This window comes from Bos taurus, chromosome 27 (genome assembly GCF_002263795.3).
Source record: "Bos taurus isolate L1 Dominette 01449 registration number 42190680 breed Hereford chromosome 27, ARS-UCD2.0, whole genome shotgun sequence".
NCBI lineage: Eukaryota > Metazoa > Chordata > Mammalia > Artiodactyla > Bovidae > Bos > Bos taurus.
This window is the reverse complement of record NC_037354.1, coordinates 7261071-7281971: the sequence shown is the minus strand read 5'-3', so window position 1 is coordinate 7281971 and position 20901 is coordinate 7261071. Positions and strand designations below refer to the sequence as shown.

The 20901-nt window shown below is 44.7% G+C and overlaps 2 protein-coding genes across 2 annotated transcripts; both read right to left on the bottom strand.

Annotated features, from left to right (window-relative positions):
* Nucleotides 1-6147: 6147 nt before the first annotated feature.
* DEFB108B (defensin beta 108B) lies at nt 6148-9254 on the bottom strand. The gene is made up of 2 exons (XM_024986405.2): nt 9171-9254; nt 6148-6325 (listed from the first exon to the last, which is right to left on the bottom strand). Exons 1-2 carry the CDS (start codon nt 9226-9228, stop codon nt 6162-6164), a joined length of 222 nt encoding a protein of 73 aa, XP_024842173.1. The 5' UTR covers nt 9229-9254; the 3' UTR covers nt 6148-6161.
* Nucleotides 9255-11479: 2225 nt separating this feature from the next.
* Nucleotides 11480-19869, bottom strand: LOC101907165 (putative protein FAM90A23). The gene is made up of 5 exons (XM_005225937.5): nt 18755-19869; nt 14976-15144; nt 14351-14547; nt 13850-13955; nt 11480-13322 (listed from the first exon to the last, which is right to left on the bottom strand). Exons 2-5 carry the CDS (start codon nt 15093-15095, stop codon nt 12615-12617), a joined length of 1131 nt encoding a protein of 376 aa, XP_005225994.2. The 5' UTR covers nt 15096-15144; nt 18755-19869; the 3' UTR covers nt 11480-12614.
* Nucleotides 19870-20901: the final 1032 nt, after the last annotated feature.

The following is a 20901-nucleotide window of genomic DNA, read 5'->3' as shown; positions in this document are numbered from 1 at the left end:
TGTTCTGGGTGGAGCAATATAGCAGGTTCTTGTAAGTGCATTCTATCCTGACATTAAAGCCTGAGGAAAAGAAGCCACAAGCTATTAGAAGTCAAAGGGAGCTATAAAAGCTGAAGACAGGAACAGAACTGACATTTGTGTTGTCTTTTAAGTCAGATATATTGAGATGTGTCTTACACAATAGAATTTTATTCAGTAAAATTTAGCTCATTTCTATGAGTTTTCAAATGTGTATATAGCTGTATAACCACCACCACAATCAATACCTAGACCAGTTCTATCACCTACAAAATCCCCATCATATTCTTCTGTGTCCATCTCCTGTTCCCATCCCCTGACAACATCTTTCTGTCCCTATAGTCTGTTTTGTCTTCTTTTTTAATCTATTTCTGCTTAAGTGAGGTTTTGGTAGTTTGTTTCTTTCAAAGAATCCACCCATTTTCATTGATCTTGTTGGATTTATGCCCGTAGAGCTATGCCTAATAATGTCTGGTTGTTCACCTTGTATCTGTGGGATCTACTGTGGGGAGCCAGCTCCGCCCGTGGCAAAGGTCATGAGGAAGGAGGCTTGACATACGCAAAGGCGGGATCAAGCCTCAGGAGTCTCCCTGGAAATTCTCGAGCAATCTACCCCCAAAACCAGAGTCTGCCTACTTTCTGCTTTGTGCTGTCACCTACACCTCTGACTTTACGGGGGGCTGTCCCCCACTACCTCTCTCTGAAAAAAGAGTTAGCTTACAGCTCCAGTTAATAATTCTTGGGTGTGACAGTGTTTCAACCTACAAACTCCTTTGGAAGTCCTCTAGCCTGCCTGAATAGGTTTTTTCCGGCAACATGTGATTGTTCAGAGCCTCCCAACTGTGAGAGGCAGGAGATGTTCTAAACTGTCTAAACACAGATTCCTTTGAGTAGTTAAAAGATTGATTAGAAATTGTATTGGTGAAGGGTTTTTCACTTGTTGGGCCAATGTTTGCTGCTAAGTCTCCATATCCCTTACCTACTGTGTCCTTGGCGGTGTATTGATTGATATAATGGGTGTATAGAAATGTAAGCAGTTGCCTCAATGTTTGTAATCTTGGACCCTTGAGTTAATTCTTTTCTTGATTGAGCCCACCTCACCTTTGCCCTATAGGAATGCAACTTTCTCCAATGCTTTTTGGAGGCTGGCGCCTGACTTTAGAATAATCACCTTTAGAGAAAAATAAGTTTCTTAAAATGTTAACAGGCTTCCTGGCCAGAAGATGATGTAAATCACCTAAACTTTTGCATATGATAAGTTTGAAAGCCTGACTTCGATAAGGATCAGGAACTGCTGTCTTTGCATGCCTCTACCCCTTCCCCCATTATCCTCTATGCACAACTTAAGGTATAAAACTGCTTTGGAAAATAAAGTATCTCCTTTTGTTCACCGGAATTTGGTGTCCCCATGTCGTTCTTTCTTTCACCTTCTGGCTGAATTTTTCCTCTGAGGCAGGGAAGCTTGTCAGGCCTACTAATTTTGCCTGGGCTTCTAAGATCCGACCGGGGAGGCCTTAGTGTCTCCTCTCCTTCGGGAGAATGGGAGGACGCCTGCGGCCTTCGTAGGTGACATTAATTCCCTGCTTTGGAATTTTATTCAGTCTCTTTTCTTCACTGAATTTTCCTACTGAGCTATCCTTATTTCAACCGCTTTTCTCACTAAATTTCCTCACTGAGCTATCCTCATTCTATTACTCTTTATATCCTTAATTAACATTTAATTAAGCAATTGTCTCCTGATCTTCGCCTACGCCGTCTCTCCTTCGAATACCCTGGATCAGCCGGGGCTGGTCCCCGGCAATCTACTGTGCTTTCTTTCATGGCTGGCATTGGTAATCTGTGTGCTCTCTCACTCTCAGATCAGAATGGTAAGACACATACATTTTATTCATCTTTTCAAAGAACCAGCTTTGGATTTCATTTCTATTTTCTATTGATTTTCTGTTTAATTTCTTTTATTATTTACATTAATCTCCTCCTTTATTTATTTTAGATTTAGTATGCTCTTCTTTGACTATATAAGCATTTGGATACAATAAATTTATTTCAAAATGCTACTGTAGCTTTATTCCACACATTTTGTTATATCATATTTTTATTTTTACTCAAGTCGAATGCTTCTTCATTTTTATCTAGAAGTTGTTTGATTTTCAAATATATGGGAACTTTCCAAATACTGAATATTGATGTCTGGTTTAATTCTAGTAAGGTTACTGCACATATTTTGTATGATCTAGATAATTTTGTGTTTATCAAGACTATTTTGTGGCCCAGAATACAGTTTACATCTCTCAAAGATGTAACTTACTTCAGTTAGCATATATTCTCAAAGTTCATCCATGAATTTCCTTCTTATTTTTTTATGACCAAACAATATTCCATTCTGGGACACCTTTTCATTTATTTCTGCCTTCTTCAGTTTCCTTTTATTATTGTAACACACTTAGAGTGTTTATTCTACTGTTGTTGTGGGAAGGCTTTAAACAATATTAATTAGATTAAACTGGTTGTTAGTATTATCTAGGACTTTTATATACTTACTGAATTTTTGTCCTCATATTTTAGTTGTTACTGAAAAAGAAATGATTTTTATATTGAGATATAATTGATATACAATATTATATTCATTTTGGGTGTACATATGCATATATTTTGAAGTGATCACCACCATAAGTCTAATTAACATCCATCAAAAAGCATAGTGACCAAGCTCTGGGAGACAGTGAAAGATGGGGAAGCTTGGTGTACTGCAGTCCCTGGGGTCACAAAGAGTTGGACATGACTTAGGCACAGAACAGCAACAAAGCCTGGTTACAAATTTTTCGCTTGTAGTGAGAACTTTAAGACTGAGTCTCTTAGCAACTTTCAAGTGTTGAATGTCACCTAGAATGAATTTCTGAGTCAAGGCAGAATGCCTGGCAGGACAAGTGTGCAATACAGTATTACTAACTATACTCACTATGCTGTACACTGGATCCCTAGGGTTTATTTAATAATGAAGTTTGTACCTTTTGACCGTTTTACCCTTTCTACCCACTCCAACACCCTCACTCCAATGACCACCAATCTGTTCCCTGTATCTATGAGTTCATTGTTTTTTGGTTTGTTTTTTCTTTTGGATTCCATGTATAAATGAGATCATACAATATTTAACTTATTTCACATAGCATAATTCCATCAAGGTCCATTCATGTTGTCACAAAATACAGGACTTCCTTCTTTTTATAACTGAATAATATTTCATTATATATTAATATATATCACATTTTCCTTATTCATTCATCTATCAATGGACACTTAAGTTTTCCATATCTTGATTATTGTGAATAATGCTGCAATGAACATTGGAGTACAGATATCTTTTTGAGTTAGTGTTTCTGTTTCCTTCAAAAAAAAAAAAAAAACCCAGAAGAAAATTTGTTGCATCATATGGTAGTTTTGTTTTTTCTAAATAGCCTCTGCTTTGATTAGGGTGAAATGATCTTAAATATAAAAAACCCTAAAGACTCCATAAATGACTGTTAAAACTAATAAATGAATTAAAGTTCCAGGATACAAAATCAACATACAAAACTTAGTTGCATTTCTATATGCTAAAAATGAACTATCTGAAAAATTAAGAAAACAATTTTATTTGTGATAGCATCAAAAACAATAAAATACTTAGGAAAAAATTTAGCCAAAGAATTGAACCATCTATACACTGAAAATATAAGACAATAATAAAGGAAATTGAAGAAGGCAGAAATAAATGAAAAAGTGTCCCAGAATGGAATATAAAAAAATAAGAAGGAAATTCATGGATGAACTTTGAGACTGTATGCTAACTGAAGTAAGTCAGAGAAAGACAAATACCATATTGCCGGGAGCCGGCATATTGTATATTGAGTGCATATAGCATATTGAGTGCATATTGCATATTGACTGCAGCACTTTCCACAGCATCATCTTTCAGGATCTGGAATAGCTCAACTAGAATTCTATCACTGCCGGAAGCCAGCGTGAGGAACTCAACCCATGTCAAAGGTCATGAGGAAGGAGGCTCGGCATACGCAAAGAGAGGATCAAGCCTCAGGAGTCCCCTGGAAATTCTCAAGCATCTACCCCCAAAACCAGAGTCTGCCTACTTTCTGCTTTGTGCTTTCACCTACACCTCTAACTTTACGGGGGGCTGTCCCCCACTACCTCTCTCTGAAAAAAGAGTTAGCTTACAGCTCCAGTTAATAATTCCTGGGTGTGACACTGTTTAACCTACAAACTCCTTTGGAAATCTTCTAGCCTGCCTGAATAGATTTTTCCAGCCACATGTGATTGTTCAGAGCCTCCCAACTGTGAGAGGCAGATGTTCTAAACTGTCTAAACACAGATTCCTTTGAGTAGTTAAAAGATTGATTAGAAATTGTATTGGTGAAGGGTTTTTCACTTATTGGGCCAATGTTTGCTGCTAAGTCTCCATATCCCTTACCTACTGTGTCCTTGGCAGTGTATTGATTGATATAATGGGTGTATAGAAATGTAAGTAGTAGCCTCAATGTTTGTAACCTTGGACCCTTGAGTTAAGTCTTTTCTTATTGAGCCCACCTCACCTTTGCTCTGTAGGAATGCAACTTTATCTAATGCTTTTGGAGGGTGGTGCTTGACTTATCACCTTTAGAGAAAAGTAAGTTTCCTGAAGAAAGGGTCTTAAAATGTTAACAGGCCTCCAGGCCAGAAGATGATGCAAATCACCTAAGCTTTTGCATATGATAAGTTTGCAGGAAGAAAGCCTGGCTTGCTGCATGACTCTACTCCTTCCCCCATTATCCTCTATGCATAACTTAAGGTATAAAAACTACTTTGGAAAATAAAGTGCGGGCCTTGTTCACCGAAACTTGGTCTCCCCATGTCGCTCTCTCTCTCAAATTCTGGCTGAGTCTCCATCTGGAGCGCGGAACCCGCCATGCTTGCTAATTATGCCTGGGCTTCTAAGATCCGACCGGGGAGGCCTCAGTGTCTCCTCTCCTTTGGGAGAACGGAAGGACGCCTACGGCCTACGTAAGTGGTGCAACCTTCTTGTCTTGAAGTTTTATTGGTCTCCCATGTAAACCAAGCAACTCAGCCTCTTTTCTCCACTGAATTTCCTCACTGAGCTATCCTCATCCTATTACTCTTTATATCTTTGATAAAATATTTAAATAAATAGGTCACCAATGCCGTCCCCACTTCGAATACCCTGGATCGGCCGGGGCTGGTCCCCGGCACCAAATGATCTCATTTATATGTGGAATTTAAAAAAAAAAATCCAAACTCATAGAAACCACAAATATAGTGATGGTTGTTGGGGGTGGGATGAATGGGTGAGGGTGGTCAAAGTGTACAAGCTTCCAGTTATAAGGTAAATAAGTTCTGGAGAGCTAATAGACAGCCTGCTGTGTATAGTTAACAACATTTTAGTGTATAATTGAAAATTGATAAGGGAGTAGATCTTAAAAGTTTGCATCACATATGCAAAAAAATTCTAACTATATGTTAGGATGGTAGTGGTAATTTAGTAGCTAAGTCGTGTCCAGCTCTTGCGACCCCATGGACTGTAGCTGCCAGGCTCCTCTCTGTCTGTTAGGATGGCTATTGTCAAAAAATAAAAGAGAAAAAGTGTTGTTGAGAATGTGGAAAAAGGGGGACCCAGAGCACTGGCTGTGAAGAGGGTATGAGAAGAACTTGGCTTTTTTCTGGGTGTCATTCTGTCCATGATTCAGCTTCTTGGTGACTTCCGGGAAGATTTCCAATGAGCTGCCCTTTTGTCAGGAAAGGAGACCCCACGAGGCTGCGTGGAGTGAAGTGGTGCATTTTCCAAGTGTGGAAGGGGATTCGTCTCCCCAGATGAAGGGCAGAGGGCTGCAGGGCCAGGTGAAAACAGGAGGAGAGAAAAAGTTCCTGCCCCCAACTGGAGCTCATCCAGGCCAGATAAAAAGATGGAAACCAAACCACGGCCAAGTGAGGATACATCACAGGATTCTTAGAACAGGTTCTGTGTTTGCAAATTTTGATTCTTTATTTATTGAGAACTCACTAAGAATCCCTGTGGAAACAAAAGACAGAGAGGCAAGAGTGAAAGATCAGGAGAGTCAGAATAAAACATCCAAACAAAAAGCTTCAGGAGGCCTTCAGCGCACTCTGGGTGTAGTGGGGTCGACTTCAGGGACGTTCACCAAGGGCAAGCAGCATGGGCGGCCATCCAGACATCGCCCAGAATGAATTTCTGAGTCGAGGCAGAATTCCTGGCAGGACCCATTTGGACGCTCACAGACCTCCCTGAAACTGGCGCTGCCTGCACAGAGAACAGGGTGATGGTTACTGTTTACTGGTCTCCTTAAATGTTATTGAATTACATGTGGTGAAGGAATATCTGCAAACAAGCTTGTATGGATTTTTCATTGTTACTTGATTTTCTTAAAAATCTGTTTGTTGTTTAGTTACTAAGTCGTGTCCAGTTCTTTGCAACCACATGGACTGCAGCCTGCTAGGCTCCTCTGTAAATGGGATTTCCCGGGCAAGAGTACTGGAGTGGGTTGCCATTTCCATCTCCAAGGGATCTTCCCAACCCAGGGTTTGGCAGACAGATTCTTTACCACTGAGTACCTGGGAGAGCCCCTTAAAAATCTGCTTTCACACAAAAAATTTGTATTGGGGGCATTCTTGGAAAATCCAGCAAGATTGAGTGCATCTAAGAAAGAAGAGCCTGCCTATGGGCAGCCCTGCCCTCGCTCCGGGGCTCACACACATCAAAGCTCCTCCTGTCTTTCTCACTGCCTGTTATCTCCTGACACTGATGGCAGAAGGCAGTCTTTATTTGTTATGAAGTCTTGTACTGCTCATTTTTCTAAAGTTGAAAAAACTTTTTAGAGAAAGCTGTCTTTCTGTGTGTTTGTGTATCTTTCAAAAGTGGAACTGAAATACAGATCCAAAAGATAACGTACACAAGGAAATTATTAGAGAGGATATACTTCTGGGGGAAGGAAACAATATTCCTATGTACGCAATGTGCAGATAGGGCCCACGTCAGCATATCTTGCATCATGAGGGGGCACTCACTGCTTCTCTCCCTGGAGCTGCTCTTCCAGGTTGCAACCTGCTGCAGGAATCGTTGTATACATTGAGTTCTTAAGGGATAGGCTACCCATTCCATTATTCTTGGGCTTCCCTTCTGGCTCAACTGGTAAAGAATCTGCCTGCAATGCGGGAGAACTGGGTTCGATCCCTGGGTTGGGAAGATGCCCTGGAGAAGGGACTGGCTACCCATCCCAGTGTTCTTGCCTGGAGAATTCCATGGATAGAGCAGCCTGGCAGGCTACACAATCTGTGGGGTCACAAAGAGTCAGACACAACTAAGCGACTTTCACTTTCAAGAGCTGAACACACACGATTGTTAAAAACATTGAATCATATTTGACTTACAGCCTAATATATTAGTATTCTGGAGATGGGTCACACACAACGAGGGGCTCATTTTTGAAAGCGGCTTCATCTCAGCAGTCTCCACATGTAACAAAGAGCACCTTTCCCAAGACAGCTTCTGAAACTCCTTGCTGGCATTAAAAGAGTTCTCAAAACCAGCACTTCTAGATTTTTCTATTCCAGAACACAAAAGCCAACTCTTGAATAGCTTCAAATCAGTGTAGGGCATTTGTAGCAATTCTACAAAAGTCCATTGAATTCAAAAGGAAAGTCAAATGGATTAAATTGAATTTAACTCTTTACCGTCCACAAAACAATCATGAATTGATATTTGTTATGCATCCACTGAGTGGGAGGCCCTTACTGGGGCACAGGCTTCCAATGAAAAAACAGATACGATGGCCCTTGACTTCTAAGATATCATGGTCCAGTCATCTTGGTGGCTAGACAGTCCAGGGAAGAGTCAACTAGCTCTCAAAGTAGATTGTTGGCCCAAGGATGAAGAAGAGGTTTGGTAAGTGAGAGCCAGAGGTAAATAAAACATGACTGAAATAAAGACAGCATAAGTGTCCCAGGGGATGAGAGCTCAAGGCACTAAAGCCTCAAAGAATCTGATGGTTGGAGCAGGCTTTGGAAGGAAAATTATGGGATCAGATTAGTACTAAGTAAGGCTGTGTATTCAAGGTTTTCATCTGCAGTTTTCCTTATTCCCAGAATAGTAACATTCTCTGTATGTGTGTGTGTACACACACATGCACTTTGCCTGTCTGTGAAATATATCCACTGCCCCACACTCCACAAGGGATCTGAGATGAATGAAAGGGCTGGGATTACAGCTCCTTATAGGAGGACTGTCCACATTCACCCATCTGTGTGAATGTGGACATACCTTCAGACTCCTTCCCAACCCTGAGACCTTGAATTCTCAGGAAAAGATAAGACATTCCTGTTGACGTAGAGCAGTGAGTCGCTCATCCCTCCTTAGATCAACAGGTCCTGGAGATAAACATCTACGCCTGTCCCTGTGATGGGTGTTGGCATACCAAACAGCATGCAGGTGGATAGACTCCACCGCGGTGCCATCTTCATCTCTGTGTTTAAGTTCTATTCCAGGACAACAGATGTTGAAAAGGAAGAGGAAGCCCAGGGTGCCTTCAGGGATATCATCAAGCCAGGAGACCAGCAGTGTTAAGGGGCAATGGGTTAGAAGTCTCTCAGGAGTCACATGAGCACACACACACACACACACACACACACACTCTGACTCAGAGTAAGCCTTTCAAGGAGACCCTCACCTATCCACCTGCCAGGCCCCTGTAGCTTGGCATAGCTCTCATATAAGTATCAGGATTCTAATTTTTTCTGCAAGTAGTAGAGTTTCGGAGACCAAAATTTAGTAGAATAATGCCCCCATTTTTTGTCACCTAAATCTAGAAACTGCTAGTAAACTTGCCTAAATAATTCATCTTCAGTGCTGGAGCAAGGAGGGTTTCTTTCAAGCCCTTGAAACACCCTTGAAACACCATTGACCTCGTGTCGTCTAACTGAGAGTTGCTGTGGGGAACGACTGAGTCAGGAGGCTGCGCGTCTTCCCAGGTTTCCCAGGAGACCCCTCCTCAGGCAGCGGTGATGGTAACGTTGCTCTGATCACTGGATCCGTTCAAGGTCTCAGGCACTCTACTCTTACCAAGGCATCAGCAAGGTTTTGTTGTTGTTACCTGGTGGAACGTGGCTCATAAAGAAGAGAATGGCGAACACGGGGACAGCAGTGCTCATGGCTGGAGGGAGGAGACAGCTTGGCTTTGTCGCCAAGAGGAGAGGACACTTCGGTCCGTGGCTCCGGCACCAGTGGGACGTCGGGGCCGGATGTCCGCGCTCCTCCGCCTCATTAGGGCTCCGTGCACAGCTGTTCTGAGCGCAGAGCGGCCTTCACAGGAAGCCAGAGAATCCTCCTTTCGTGGGACACTTCGAGCATTGGGAGACTGTGGGCGCACACTTTGGACCAGAAAACCGTGTTAAATGGGAACATGAGCTACAAATGCTTTGGCTCCAGATTAAAGGGTCTGAGCGAGGAGCCGTCTGTATTCAGGGACAATGAGTGGGGCTGGTTTCATCAGTGACTAGACATTAGTGAGCTCTTCCCAGGCTTTACGAGCCATCCTCACGATCAATCGCCTTCTCTGGATCGGAAAGCCCATGCCGCTCTGTTCACAATGTACTTATGACACGCCTGTGAGTTTGCTTAACAGACACTTGCCTCCCAGTGAGGTGTGAGCTTGTTGCTGAGATCAGGCTTTGCTCCTCAGGGCTGAGGAGGAAGTTGAATCCTGTGGTCATTCACTCTCAGAACCTCATCAGGTCAGACGCTGGTGGGGCAGGGAAATGGACATATCTCTGAACATGGAGGCAGGAGGTCAGGGTTCAGGTCCAAGTCTCTAGGCCAGCCCCTCACTAGAGGTCCAGACATCAGCAGAAAGTCATCTTCCTGGAGTCTCAGCAGAAGCTGCATAGATTCAGATCTGCTGCACCTTGATCCGGAGACACTCGATCATGCATGAAAACAACTGGGAAAGCTGCTTCAAGATGCAGACACCTAGACCCACTCCAGGAAGTTTTAGTTTGGTAGGGTGCAGTGGAGTCTAAACGTCTGCATTTTTAACACAGTTCCCAGGTACCAATTCTGGACTATATTCTGGAATATGTCATCTTAGATCATCTCTCAGCTCCTTTCTAGCTCTTACATTAAAGTATTGCAAGCGCTCTTGTCTGAGTAAATCTTGTGGTTGGCTTTTAAGACTGACAACAACATTCTGTGTGTGTATATAGGTGTGTATGTGTGTGCGTGTGCCTGTATGCAGCACACAAAGGTAAATTGCACACCTTCATCTGTGCCAAGTTAGAGGCTATTTTTTAAAGACAACTGGCCCGGGGAATAATTAAATTGACAGAGCAATCTATTTAGAAGAAGGCTCTTGCAATAGTAGAGGCTAATTGAGGTTCCAGACTAAAACAACGTGTGTGTATAGAGGGAGGAGCAAGAGTGTTTGAGAGACAAAACATGGGGCCATGATGACATTTATAATGAAAGTAGGCACATATGAGTAGCCAATAATTTTAACCTCAGTGCTTAAGAAAATGGTAAGAATAATTACCTGGAACTAGAACTGTGCTTTGAGGCAAGCTGGCTTCCCTGATAGCTCAGTTGGTAAAGAATCCGCCTGCAATGCAGGAGAACCCAGTTCGATTCCTGAGTCAGGAAGTTCCACTGGAGAAGGGATAGGCTACCCACACCAGTATTCTTGGGCTTCCCTTGTGGCTCAGCTGGTAAAGAATCTGCCTGAAATGTGGGAGACCTGGGTTCGATCCCTGGGTTGGGAAGATCCCCTGGAGAAGGGAAAGGCTATCCACTCCAATATTCTGGCCTGGAGAATTGCATGGACTATACAGTCCATGGGGTCTCAAAGAGTTGGACACAACTGAGCGACTTTCACTCACTTCATTGAGAGACAAGGGGGTGGTGACCCTCAGCCCGAGCAAGGGTAGATAAGTGCCTGGTTGGTCAGGGAGTTCTCAAACCACTCGTGGTGGCCTCTGCTGGCCCCTGTTGGTCCAAAAACAACAGTCCCTGACACTTGCCTGTAGCCCCCTGCTGAGATACTCAGAAGCCTACTGTGTGAAATCCCAGGGTTCTGGCAGAAGAGCTAGCACAGGGCACCTGAGAATGAGGGCTGAGGTAGTTCTGGGGCTTCCTGTGGCTGTAGGCAGTGCACAGGCTGACCACATTCTCCAAGCAGGGGACTGACATGGGGGCATTGTTAACGTGCATAAGTGGCCGCGGGGATCTGGGAGGCCCTGATTCTGTGTTTTTCATAACGTCCTCCCATGCTCCTCTTTCCCCTCCATTACAAGATCTATCTTGAGTCAAAATAGTATTAAGATGATCGTCAAGGCTTAGAGATAAAAACCACACACAAAATGTTTTCTATGGTAAAACTTTATTAAAATTCAAACTTTTTCATTGGTAAATTTTATAAAATTTGTAGGAGACAGTGTATAAATCCTACCAAAATTATCATTCAAAAGTAAGGAGGCAACTGATTCCAACTAGTTTTTCATACCAGTATGACATAATAGGGCTTCACTAGTGGCTCAGTCTGTAAAGAATTTGCCTGCAATGCAGGAGACCTGGGTTGAATCCCTGGGTTGGGAAGATCTCCTGGAGGAGGGCATGACAACCCACTCCAGGATGCTTGCCTGGAGAATCCCCATGGACAGAGGAGCCTGGCGGGCTGCAGTCCATGGGGTCCAAAAGAGTTACGCACGACTGAGCCACTAAGCGTAACATTCCATGATAACAAAATCAAAAATTTTCTGATGCACATAAATACAAAAGATCTTAAAGAAATATTAGCATATTACATTCAACAGTATTTAATTATATATACATATGAAATGGATCTTGACCTATTGCTGATTTGATTTAGGGCAGAAGGAAGGCCCTGCAGGGGCTGGGTGCAGGGCATGCCTGACCAGGATGTTGAATGTGACCAAATGATCTTTCTACATCTCTTGAGAGGACTGTATAATTTTTTTTGTTTATATTGAAAACACAGAAAGACAATTTTAAAAACAAAGCTTTGTAGTAACATTTAATGACACTTGATAAGCACAGCCTTGGGAATTTTCCCCACTGTGATTTATAGTGCAAGACTCCACAGAGCCCACTAGACTTCTCTCAGGACAAGGAGCGGCTGACCTTCTGCAGAGCAGAGTCAGGCCCTTTAGGCAGGTTCCAAATGTTCAGATACAGATACTACCATCCAACACAGACACTACCATCGTCAACTACCGATACTACCATCACTTCCTATCTGCACAATGGTTAAAGTCACTCCTAGAATTTGCCTCAACTACTGATAACAGATTGAGGTTGACAGCTTGACATTTGGTTGGGTAACTGCCATGGGACAGACTCAGATTCCATGAGGAGACAGTGCAGTGTGTGCAGCTGTGTGTCCCCAGGGTGGTCCGGTCCCACTGCTGTCTCACCCACCAGGGTGGGGAGTCCTGCTTCACTGGAAACAGCCACTCCCTCTAACACCCAGCCCACCCGCCAAGGTCACAGTCACGACAGGGCACCTCCTGAGACTGGAGGACAAGGTTCAGTTGCCACTGGTGTCTTCGTCCCAGTCACTCTCTTCGGAGGAAGAAGACACCTGGAGGTCATCATAGAGGATGCTCCGGGGCCCCGGGACAGCATGTCCGTCGGGCTCCTGGTCGACGGACGGGCTCTGAGCAGCAAGGGCTGGCCGCTCCGCAGGCCACAGAGACGGGGGCGCCGTGTACCGGCAGCTCCAGCAGCCTTCACCGTCTCTCAGGAAGAGCATCCTGAGAGGCTGGGCCGGGACACGGATGATGGGTGGGGGGTGCGCTGCGGAGACAGCACCCACGCTCCTGGAGGGAGATCTGTCCGCTGGAGGCTGGAGGTCAAACCGTTGCCCCTGGGCAGGTGTCTCCCTGGATACACGGGCGGCCACTCTCGGTCCACGTCCAGCTGTGCTGGGTGGAGGAGGGAGATTCAGGAAGGCCCCCAGATCTGCTGTCAGAGTGCTCTGCTGGGGGGTCTGGACGGGGCTGAGTCTAGGTTTCTTTGGGGGGTTCACACATGTCAGGCTGGGGGTCTGTGCACATCTCTTGCCTGGAGCCTCGATGCGGCCCTTGGAGGCCGGGGCCAAATTCCTGCTGATGAGAGGCACTGTGGGGAGGCTGGATTTCACATCATGTCTCCTCGTTGGTGACCCTCTTGGGTGATGTGGATCCTGGAAGGATTGCCTCTTGGATGTATGGATAAGAACGGGCATGTTTGGGTGCTGGAAGACAAGACCACACAGAGAAGCCAGGTGTGAGAATCTCCTCTCCATCCAGTAAAACACCTCACATGCATTCATTTTATATGATAAGATCCTCAATATCAGGGTGCTCATGTGACCTTGGTACATTTATACATCAAATGGAAATGTTCAAACCATGTCTCTTGTTAAGTAAGGGGAAGCAAGTGTTTGGTAGACCTTCTATTTGAGACTGTACACAGATTGGTGATTTGCAGGCGCCTTGATGGCAAAATGAATTTTCCTGTCCAGTTTTGGAGGATGAATCACAATTTACAGATTCCTGTTCTAACTTAAAGGATTTGACTATGGAAGCTGCTGATAAAATCACTTCCATGTCTCTGCCAGCTTCTCGCCAGACATATGAGTAAGAATGCAAAATCAAAGGCACCACGGAAAATGGCATCTGAAAAATAAATGATGCCATTGGTCAGGAAAGAATATGACTGGTTTCCTCCCACAGACAGAACTGAGGCCAGTGGATTAGAGGGGGCCCAGCAGAGACTGACCCTCAGGCAGAGGCCGGGCTCCGGCTCCTCCTTCCAGCTCTGTGGCTGCCGACCATGAGGCCTTCTGGGAAATCGCTGCAGGAGCTTCCTCTGCTGCTCCTCTTTCCTGCAACACAAACGTGTCAAGTGTCAGAAACCCAGTGTCCTTGTCACAGTTGGGACCAACGGTGCTGAGGCCCAGCCCCTTTCCTAGTTTGGGAGTGACACCAGACCTGAACCCCTCTGCCTTTGTGCCGAACCCCCATGTCCTTCCCCGACTCCAGAGACCCCTCCAGGGCTTCGGGGCTGGTCAGCTGCAAAGTTGTGAGTGTTCCACACTCTCTTTAGTGACTTCAGGGCCTAGTGTGAGCCCCCGAGTGTGGCCCCTGAGGACGTCGTTCCTGTCTCTGTCTCCCGAGTTTCCCTGTCCTTTCTAGACATGGCTTAGCACAGTGTCAATAAGGAGAGGAACTGTCTCCAGATTGCAGCCCAGACCTTGGGTCCCACCTCCCCACTGCTCACCTCTGCCTTTCCTCCTCCTTTATCTCAGCCGTGTTAGGGGTCCCTGGGGTCGGTGTGTCCTGCAGCTTCCACGCCAGGTTCTCCTTACCGAATCTGGACCCCAAGGGCAAGGGGACCATTGCCCCTTGCCAGCGCTTCATGGGGCACCTGAGGCTCCTTGCTGTGTGCCCAAAGGCTCCACAGTCCTTACACTTCACCTGTGGGTGGAGGAAAACCAGGTCAGTGAGTCAGCAGAAGCCACAGGCAGGAGGCCAAAGAGAATGCAAGGACGGATGGAGAGCGTTGCATGCTGGTTCTGGAGAAAGGATGCGGTCCCTCAGGTGCCGGGATAGTTACAATATTGTGGTTCCCAAAGCCCTTGTCAGGAGCATCAGAGGAGGAGGGTCTGGCGGTCTAAGGTAAACAGTAAGAGCCCCATGAAGCCAGGGCAGACATAACCCCGAGGAGCCCTGATGGTTCCTCCCAGGCTCTGAGTGGCCCAATCTGCTGGGGAGGGAGTTCGAGGCAGCTATCTTTGGATGCGAATGCACTAGTTAGTTATGGACCCAGAATATTCCAGGTCTAAACCCTGTCTCCACAGTTCATGCCACCCACAGATTCCCTGCAGGTCCAAGCCTCCACTCACCATGGAGTCTTTCTCCTGTGGTGGGGGAGCCATCTGCCTCCCAGGTCCCGGGTTTTGCTTCCTCACTTTCTGGTCTTGAAAGAGTTGGCAGGCTCTTAGCCATCCGTAATGACCAGCCATCTTCCACACCTACTGGAGATTCTCCTCAATCTTAATTTTTGTATCTCCTCTGTGAAAAGAAAGAAGAAACTGTCATTTTGATGCAGAGACACAGAGACATTCCTGCCCTATCGACCCTAAATGGGAATCATGACATCAGGACCAGGTTTCTGACATATTGACTTCTCCTGCCCAGATCTTTCTCTTTACAGAATGTGAAGAAGAACTAAAGAACCTCTTGATGAAAGTGGAAGAAGAGAGTGAAAAAGTTGGCTTAAAACTCAACATTCAGAAAACTAAGATCATGGTAAAAGGATAGGGAAACAGTGACAGACTTTATTTTTGGGGGCTCAAAAATCACTATAGATGGTGACTGTGGCCATGAAATGAATAGACACTTGTTGCTTGGAAGAAAAGCTATGAGCAATCTAGACAGCATATTAAAAAGCAGAGACATTCCTTTGCTGACAAAGGTCCGTCTAGTCAAGGCTATGGTTTTTCCAGTAGTCTTGTATGGATGTGAGAGTTGGACTGTAAACAAAGGCGAATGCTGAAGGATTGATGCTTTTGAACTGTGGTGTTGGAAAAGACTCTTGAGAGTCCTTTGGGCTGCCAGGAGATCAACCAGTCCATCCTAAAGGAAATCAGTCCTGAATATTCACTGGAAGGACTGATGCTGAAGGTGAAACTCCCATACTTTGGCCATCTGATGTTAAAAACTGACTCATAGGAAAAGACTGGATACTGGGAAAGATGGAAGGCAGGAGAAGAAGGGGACGACAGAGGATGAGATGGTTGGATGTCATCACCGACTCGATCGACATGAGTTTGAGTAAGCTCCCAGAGGTGAAGATGGACAGGGAAGCCTGGTGTGCTGCAGTCCACGGGGTCCCAAAGAGTCAGACGTGACTGAGAGATTGAACTGAGCTGCCCAGACATTTCTATATTCTCCCCTGATTCCCGACACACAGATTAAGACCCAGAATATCATGCATTTGGATTTGTATCCTTGGAAGACTAAATTTAGAGACTTGGGTTACATGTATCACAGTCTAGGAGATAAAAGATCTCCCCACATGTACACAAACATTTGTGCTAGGGGGAAGCTACACTTAATATTGAGGAATAGGCATTTGAAAATCAAAAATAAGTGCGATTATTTGGAAAACTGGACTCTCCCATTCGACATCAGGGAAGGCAATTTTCAAGTACAAATTCACTTCAAATTATCTTCCTCTCTACTAGATTAGATGATTCACAGCTGAGGGTCTGTTTTCTGGAACTTTTGTCCTCAGCGTCTCATTTGTACCTAGCTCATGTGAAATACATGTTTAAACTAAGGATGAACAAATAATGTTTTTGGATTTCAATGGTATGCCTATTCAATGGAAATCTAATTAGCCAGAAAAAGAAAAACAGTTGAGATGTTATTATTTTCCAGAACATGGAGAGACCTTAGTGCTATGATGCTGATGAATTAAGTCAGAGGCTGAAAGCAAAAACAGGAGGATTTCCCTCCTGGGTAGAAGAGTGAGAGCAGACACAGAAGGAACAAACCAGAACAGTGACAAACACAGCAGAGACAGAGGCACCACACAGATATGAGAACAGGCAGCGTACAGTAGGGAGGAGGCTTCCTCATCCACTGGATCACCATAAAAGCAAGAGGGTTGTGGAAAAACATCGACTTTTGTTTTACTGACTATGCCAAAGCACTTTGACTGAGTGGATCACAATAAACTCTGAAAAATTCTGAAAGAGATGGGAATACCAGACCACCTGTCCTGCCTCCTGAGAAATATATGCAGGTCAGGAAGCAACAGTTAGAACCAGACATGGAACAGCAGACTGGTTCCAAACCAGGAAAGGAGTACGTCAAGGCTATATATCATCACCCTGCTTATTTCACTTACATGCAGAGTGCATCATGAGAAACGCTGGGCTGGATGAAGCACAAGCTGGAATGACGATTGCCGGGAGAAATATCAATAACCTCAGATATGCAGATGATACCAGCCTTATGGCAGAAAGTGAAGAACTAAAGAGCCTCTTGATGAAAGTGAAAGTGGAGAGTGAAAAAGTTGGCCTAAACCTCAACATTCAGAAAACTAAGATCATGGCATCTAATCCCATCACTTAATGGCAAATAGATTGGGAAACAGTGGAAACAGTGGCAGACTTTATTTTGAGGGGCTCCCAAATCACTGCAGATGGTGACTGCAACCATGAAATTAAAAGACATTTTGTCCTTGGAAGAAAATTTATGACCAACCTAGATGCATATTCAAAAGCAGAGACATTACTTTGCCAACAAAGGTGCATCTAGTCAAAGCTATGGTTTTTCCAGTAGTCATGTATGGATGTGAGAGTTGGACTGTGAAGAAAGTTGAGTGCCAAAGAATTGAGGCTTTTGAACTGTGGTGTTGGAGAAGACTCTTGAGAGACCCTTGGACTGCAAGGAGATCCAGCCAGTCCATCCTAAAGGAGATCAGTCCTGGGTGTTCTGTGGAAGGACTGATGCTGAAGCTGAAACTCCAATTCTTTGGCCACCTCATGTGAAGAGGTGACTCACTTGAAAAGACCCTGATGCTGGACAAGATTGAAGTCAGGAGGAGAAGCGGACAACAGAGGATGAGGTGGTTGGATGGCATCACCAACTCAATGGACATGCGCTTGTGGAAACACTGGGAGTTGGTGATGGACAGGGAAGCCTGCCGTGCTGCAGTCCATGGGGTCGCAAAGAGTCAGACATGACTGAGTGACTGAACTGAACTGAGGGAGGAAGCTTCAGGGGAGAAGGCAGGAGAGTCACGGTGGTCAAATGTGACGGCAGTGACAGAGGAAAATCTGGGTGGTGAGCATGAATATGGCTCAAAAAGCTGAAATATAATAATGTACAAAAGGGCAGAGTCGCTGCAGTCACCATGACGCGAGGTAGCCAGCAGGAGCTTGCCCGCCAGAAGAATAAGAAAAGGCAGAGCAGCTCAGTTAAGGGAAAGCACTGAGCTGCTGGGGCGATTGTCCCCCAAGCAGAGAGACATGCAGATCACGCAGCAGAAGCTGAAAAAGGCAAAAGGGAAGGGGGAAGCCAAGTAGCTTTGGGGCTTTGTGTGCAACCCTCTTGCCCTTGGCCTCTGTGCCTGAAGCCAGTGCCCCACGCTGGGGTTTCCTGCCACAGGGCTCCCGGGCCCAGGACCGATGGTGTTCCCTTTGCCCTGAGTCTGCAGCAGGTCCCTTTTGTGCTTTCTTCCCCTCAAGTAGCCTCTCTCCCTTTCGGCCACTCTCAGAGGGTGAGGGGGTTATCCTTTCCCATTCTTTTTTATTCCTGTGGAGTTCACCCCAAAGTTTTAAAATTAGCTTTGTAATTGCAAAAACAAGTACAAATGAAACATCTAATATTAACATCAACGTTTACTCAATTAAAAAACTGAAATCATAAAGTTCAGGACATCTTCCCCTCTTGCCAGTCCACACCACTACATAAGTTTACTATGGACTTTTTTCTGAATAATATGCTGAACACCAGGTTTAAAAAGCAAACCATCCTAAAATCCAGCTGTGCTCCTCCTCTCTGTAGGAGATGATCAGAGAGGTGCGGGAGGAATGCCCTCACTGAGGGAGATGCAGCTTTGATGGTGGCTGAGGACCAGTCAAGAAGGAATGTCCCTTTCCCAGCTGACCTGAGGCTGCTCCAAGGTTGCATGAGCTTGTCGAGAGTTTCTTAGCCAAGTGACGTCATCTATTCCCTTTGGTCTAACCACATCTGAAGACATGTGAAGAGAAAGAAATAATTCACAATTTCACTCATGTGTGGAACAAAAAAGACAAACAAAAAGAAAACAAGAAAAAAGAATTTTAAAGAAGACAACGTTGACATGATAGCAAATACAAAGATACACAGACCTGAGTAAAGGAAATCAGAAGAGTAGCCTCAAAGAAAATGGGGCAGCAAATAGTAACAGAGGAAAACTGCAGTTTTTGGTGCTGAGAAGTTGTGTGGTTCACAGAAGCTGAAATGTATGGTGATGCACCTAAAACTTCACTAAAATTATAATGGGATAATACCAAAACTTAAAACAAGTAAAATAAAATTCTAAAGAAATTACAGAATCGATCCCAGGTTGCCTAAAGCCACATCACTACATGATTTTACTCTTGTCCCATTTCCCTGAGGGATTAGCCAAACACCAAATTTAAACCACACAACCTGAAATGCAGCTGTGAGCCTCTAGTCTGTCAGCAGATGCTCAGAATCATGAGTGCTGGACACTCCAGCTGAGGAGATGCAGCTTCCAGGGTGGCTGAGGAGGGTCAGAGGGGAAATTTCCCTTTCCTGCTGACTTGAGACTCCCCTAAGGTCACATGACCTTGATGAGGTTTTCTTTCCTTTTTTTTTTTTGATGAGGTTTTCTTAACCAATCAACGTTACGTAGGCTACAGTCCAGGAGGTCACAAGGAGTCAGACACAACTGAACGACTGAACAGCAAAACTCACCCTGTATCTCTCCGTGTCTTGAAGACCCATTTAGAAAAGAGAAATGTCTTGTGAATTCACTTCGAATTCACATGTGGAACATTAAACACAAATTTTAAAAGCAAATAAGTCAAAACAAAAATAAAGGAAAGCAAATGACACAAAAGCAAACATTCTCACAGAACAGAGTAGGGCATGTCCGAGGATAGTGGCAAGGGGACGGCTGACGAGTGAAACGGGTCCACAGGATGGTAACAGAAACACCCAAGTTGTTGGTGCTCACCAATTGTATGATCTACTGGAATTGAAACATATTTTTTGTACACATAACGTTTAATCTAACAAATTCACTGAATTAGTTCAGTTCAGTCGCTCGTTGGTGTGCGACTCTTTGCGACCCCATGAATCACAGCACCAGGCCAGGCCTCCATGTCCATCACCAACTCTCGGAGTTCACACAAGCTCATGTGCATCGAGTCTGGATTGCCATTCAGCCATCTCATCCTCTGTCGTCCCCTTCTCCTCCTGCCCCCAATCCCTCCCAGCATCAAGGGCTTTTCCAGTGAGTCAACACTTTGCATGAGGTGGCCAAAGTATTGGAGCTTCAGCTTCAGCATCAGTCCTTCCAATGAGCACCCAGGACTGATCTCTGTTTGGATTGACTGGTTGGATATCCTTGCAATCCAAGGGACTCTCAAGAGTCCTCTCCAACAACATAGTTCAAAAGCATCAATTCTTCAGCACTCAGCTTTCTTCACAGTCCAACTCTCACATCCATACTTGACCACTGGAAAAACCATAGCCTTGACTAGATGGACCTTTGCGGCAAAGTCATATCTCTGCTTTTGAATATGCATCTAGGTTGGTCCTAACTTTCCTTCCAAGGAGTAAGCGTCTTTTAATTTCATGGCTGCAATCACCATCTGCAGTGATTTTGGAGCCCAAAAAATTAAGTCTGCCACTGTTTCACTGTGTCCTTATCTATTTGCCATGAAGTGATGGGACCAGATGTCATGATCTTTGTTTTCTGAATGTTGAGCTTTAAGCCAACTTTTTCACTCTCCTCTTTCACTTTCATCAAGAAGCTTTTTGTTCCCCTTCACTTTCTGCCATAAGGGCGGTGTCATCTGCATATGTGAGGTTATTGATATTTCTCCCAGCAATCTTGATTCCAGCTTGTGCTTCCTCCAGCCCAGCGTTTCTCATGATGTACTCTGCATAGAAGTTAAATAAGCAGGGTGACAACAGCCAGCCTTGATGTACTCCTTTTCCTATTTGGAACCAGTCTGTTGTTCCATGTCCAGTTCTAACTGTTGCTCCCTGACCTGCATATAGGTTTCTCATGAGGCAGGT

Bases quoted from the DNA above. Each gene is read 5' to 3' on its own strand.
- LOC101907165 (XM_005225937.5), bottom strand. From the start codon at position 15,095: ATGGCTGGTCATTACGGATGGCTAAGAGCCTGCCAACTCTTTCAAGAC. The intron at 14,548-14,975 runs GTGAGTGGAGGC...CTCCACCCACAG, and splicing joins CACAGGAGAAAGACTCCATG to GTGAAGTGTAAGGACTGTGG. The intron at 13,323-13,849 runs GTCAGTCTCTGC...CTTGTCTTCCAG, and splicing joins AGCCCGGCCTCTGCCTGAGG to CACCCAAACATGCCCGTTCT.
- DEFB108B (XM_024986405.2), bottom strand. From the start codon at position 9,228: ATGAGCACTGCTGTCCCCGTGTTCGCCATTCTCTTCTTTATGAGCCAC. The intron at 6,326-9,170 runs GTAACAACAACA...TTCTCTGTGCAG, and splicing joins TATGAGCCACGTTCCACCAG to GCAGCGCCAGTTTCAGGGAG.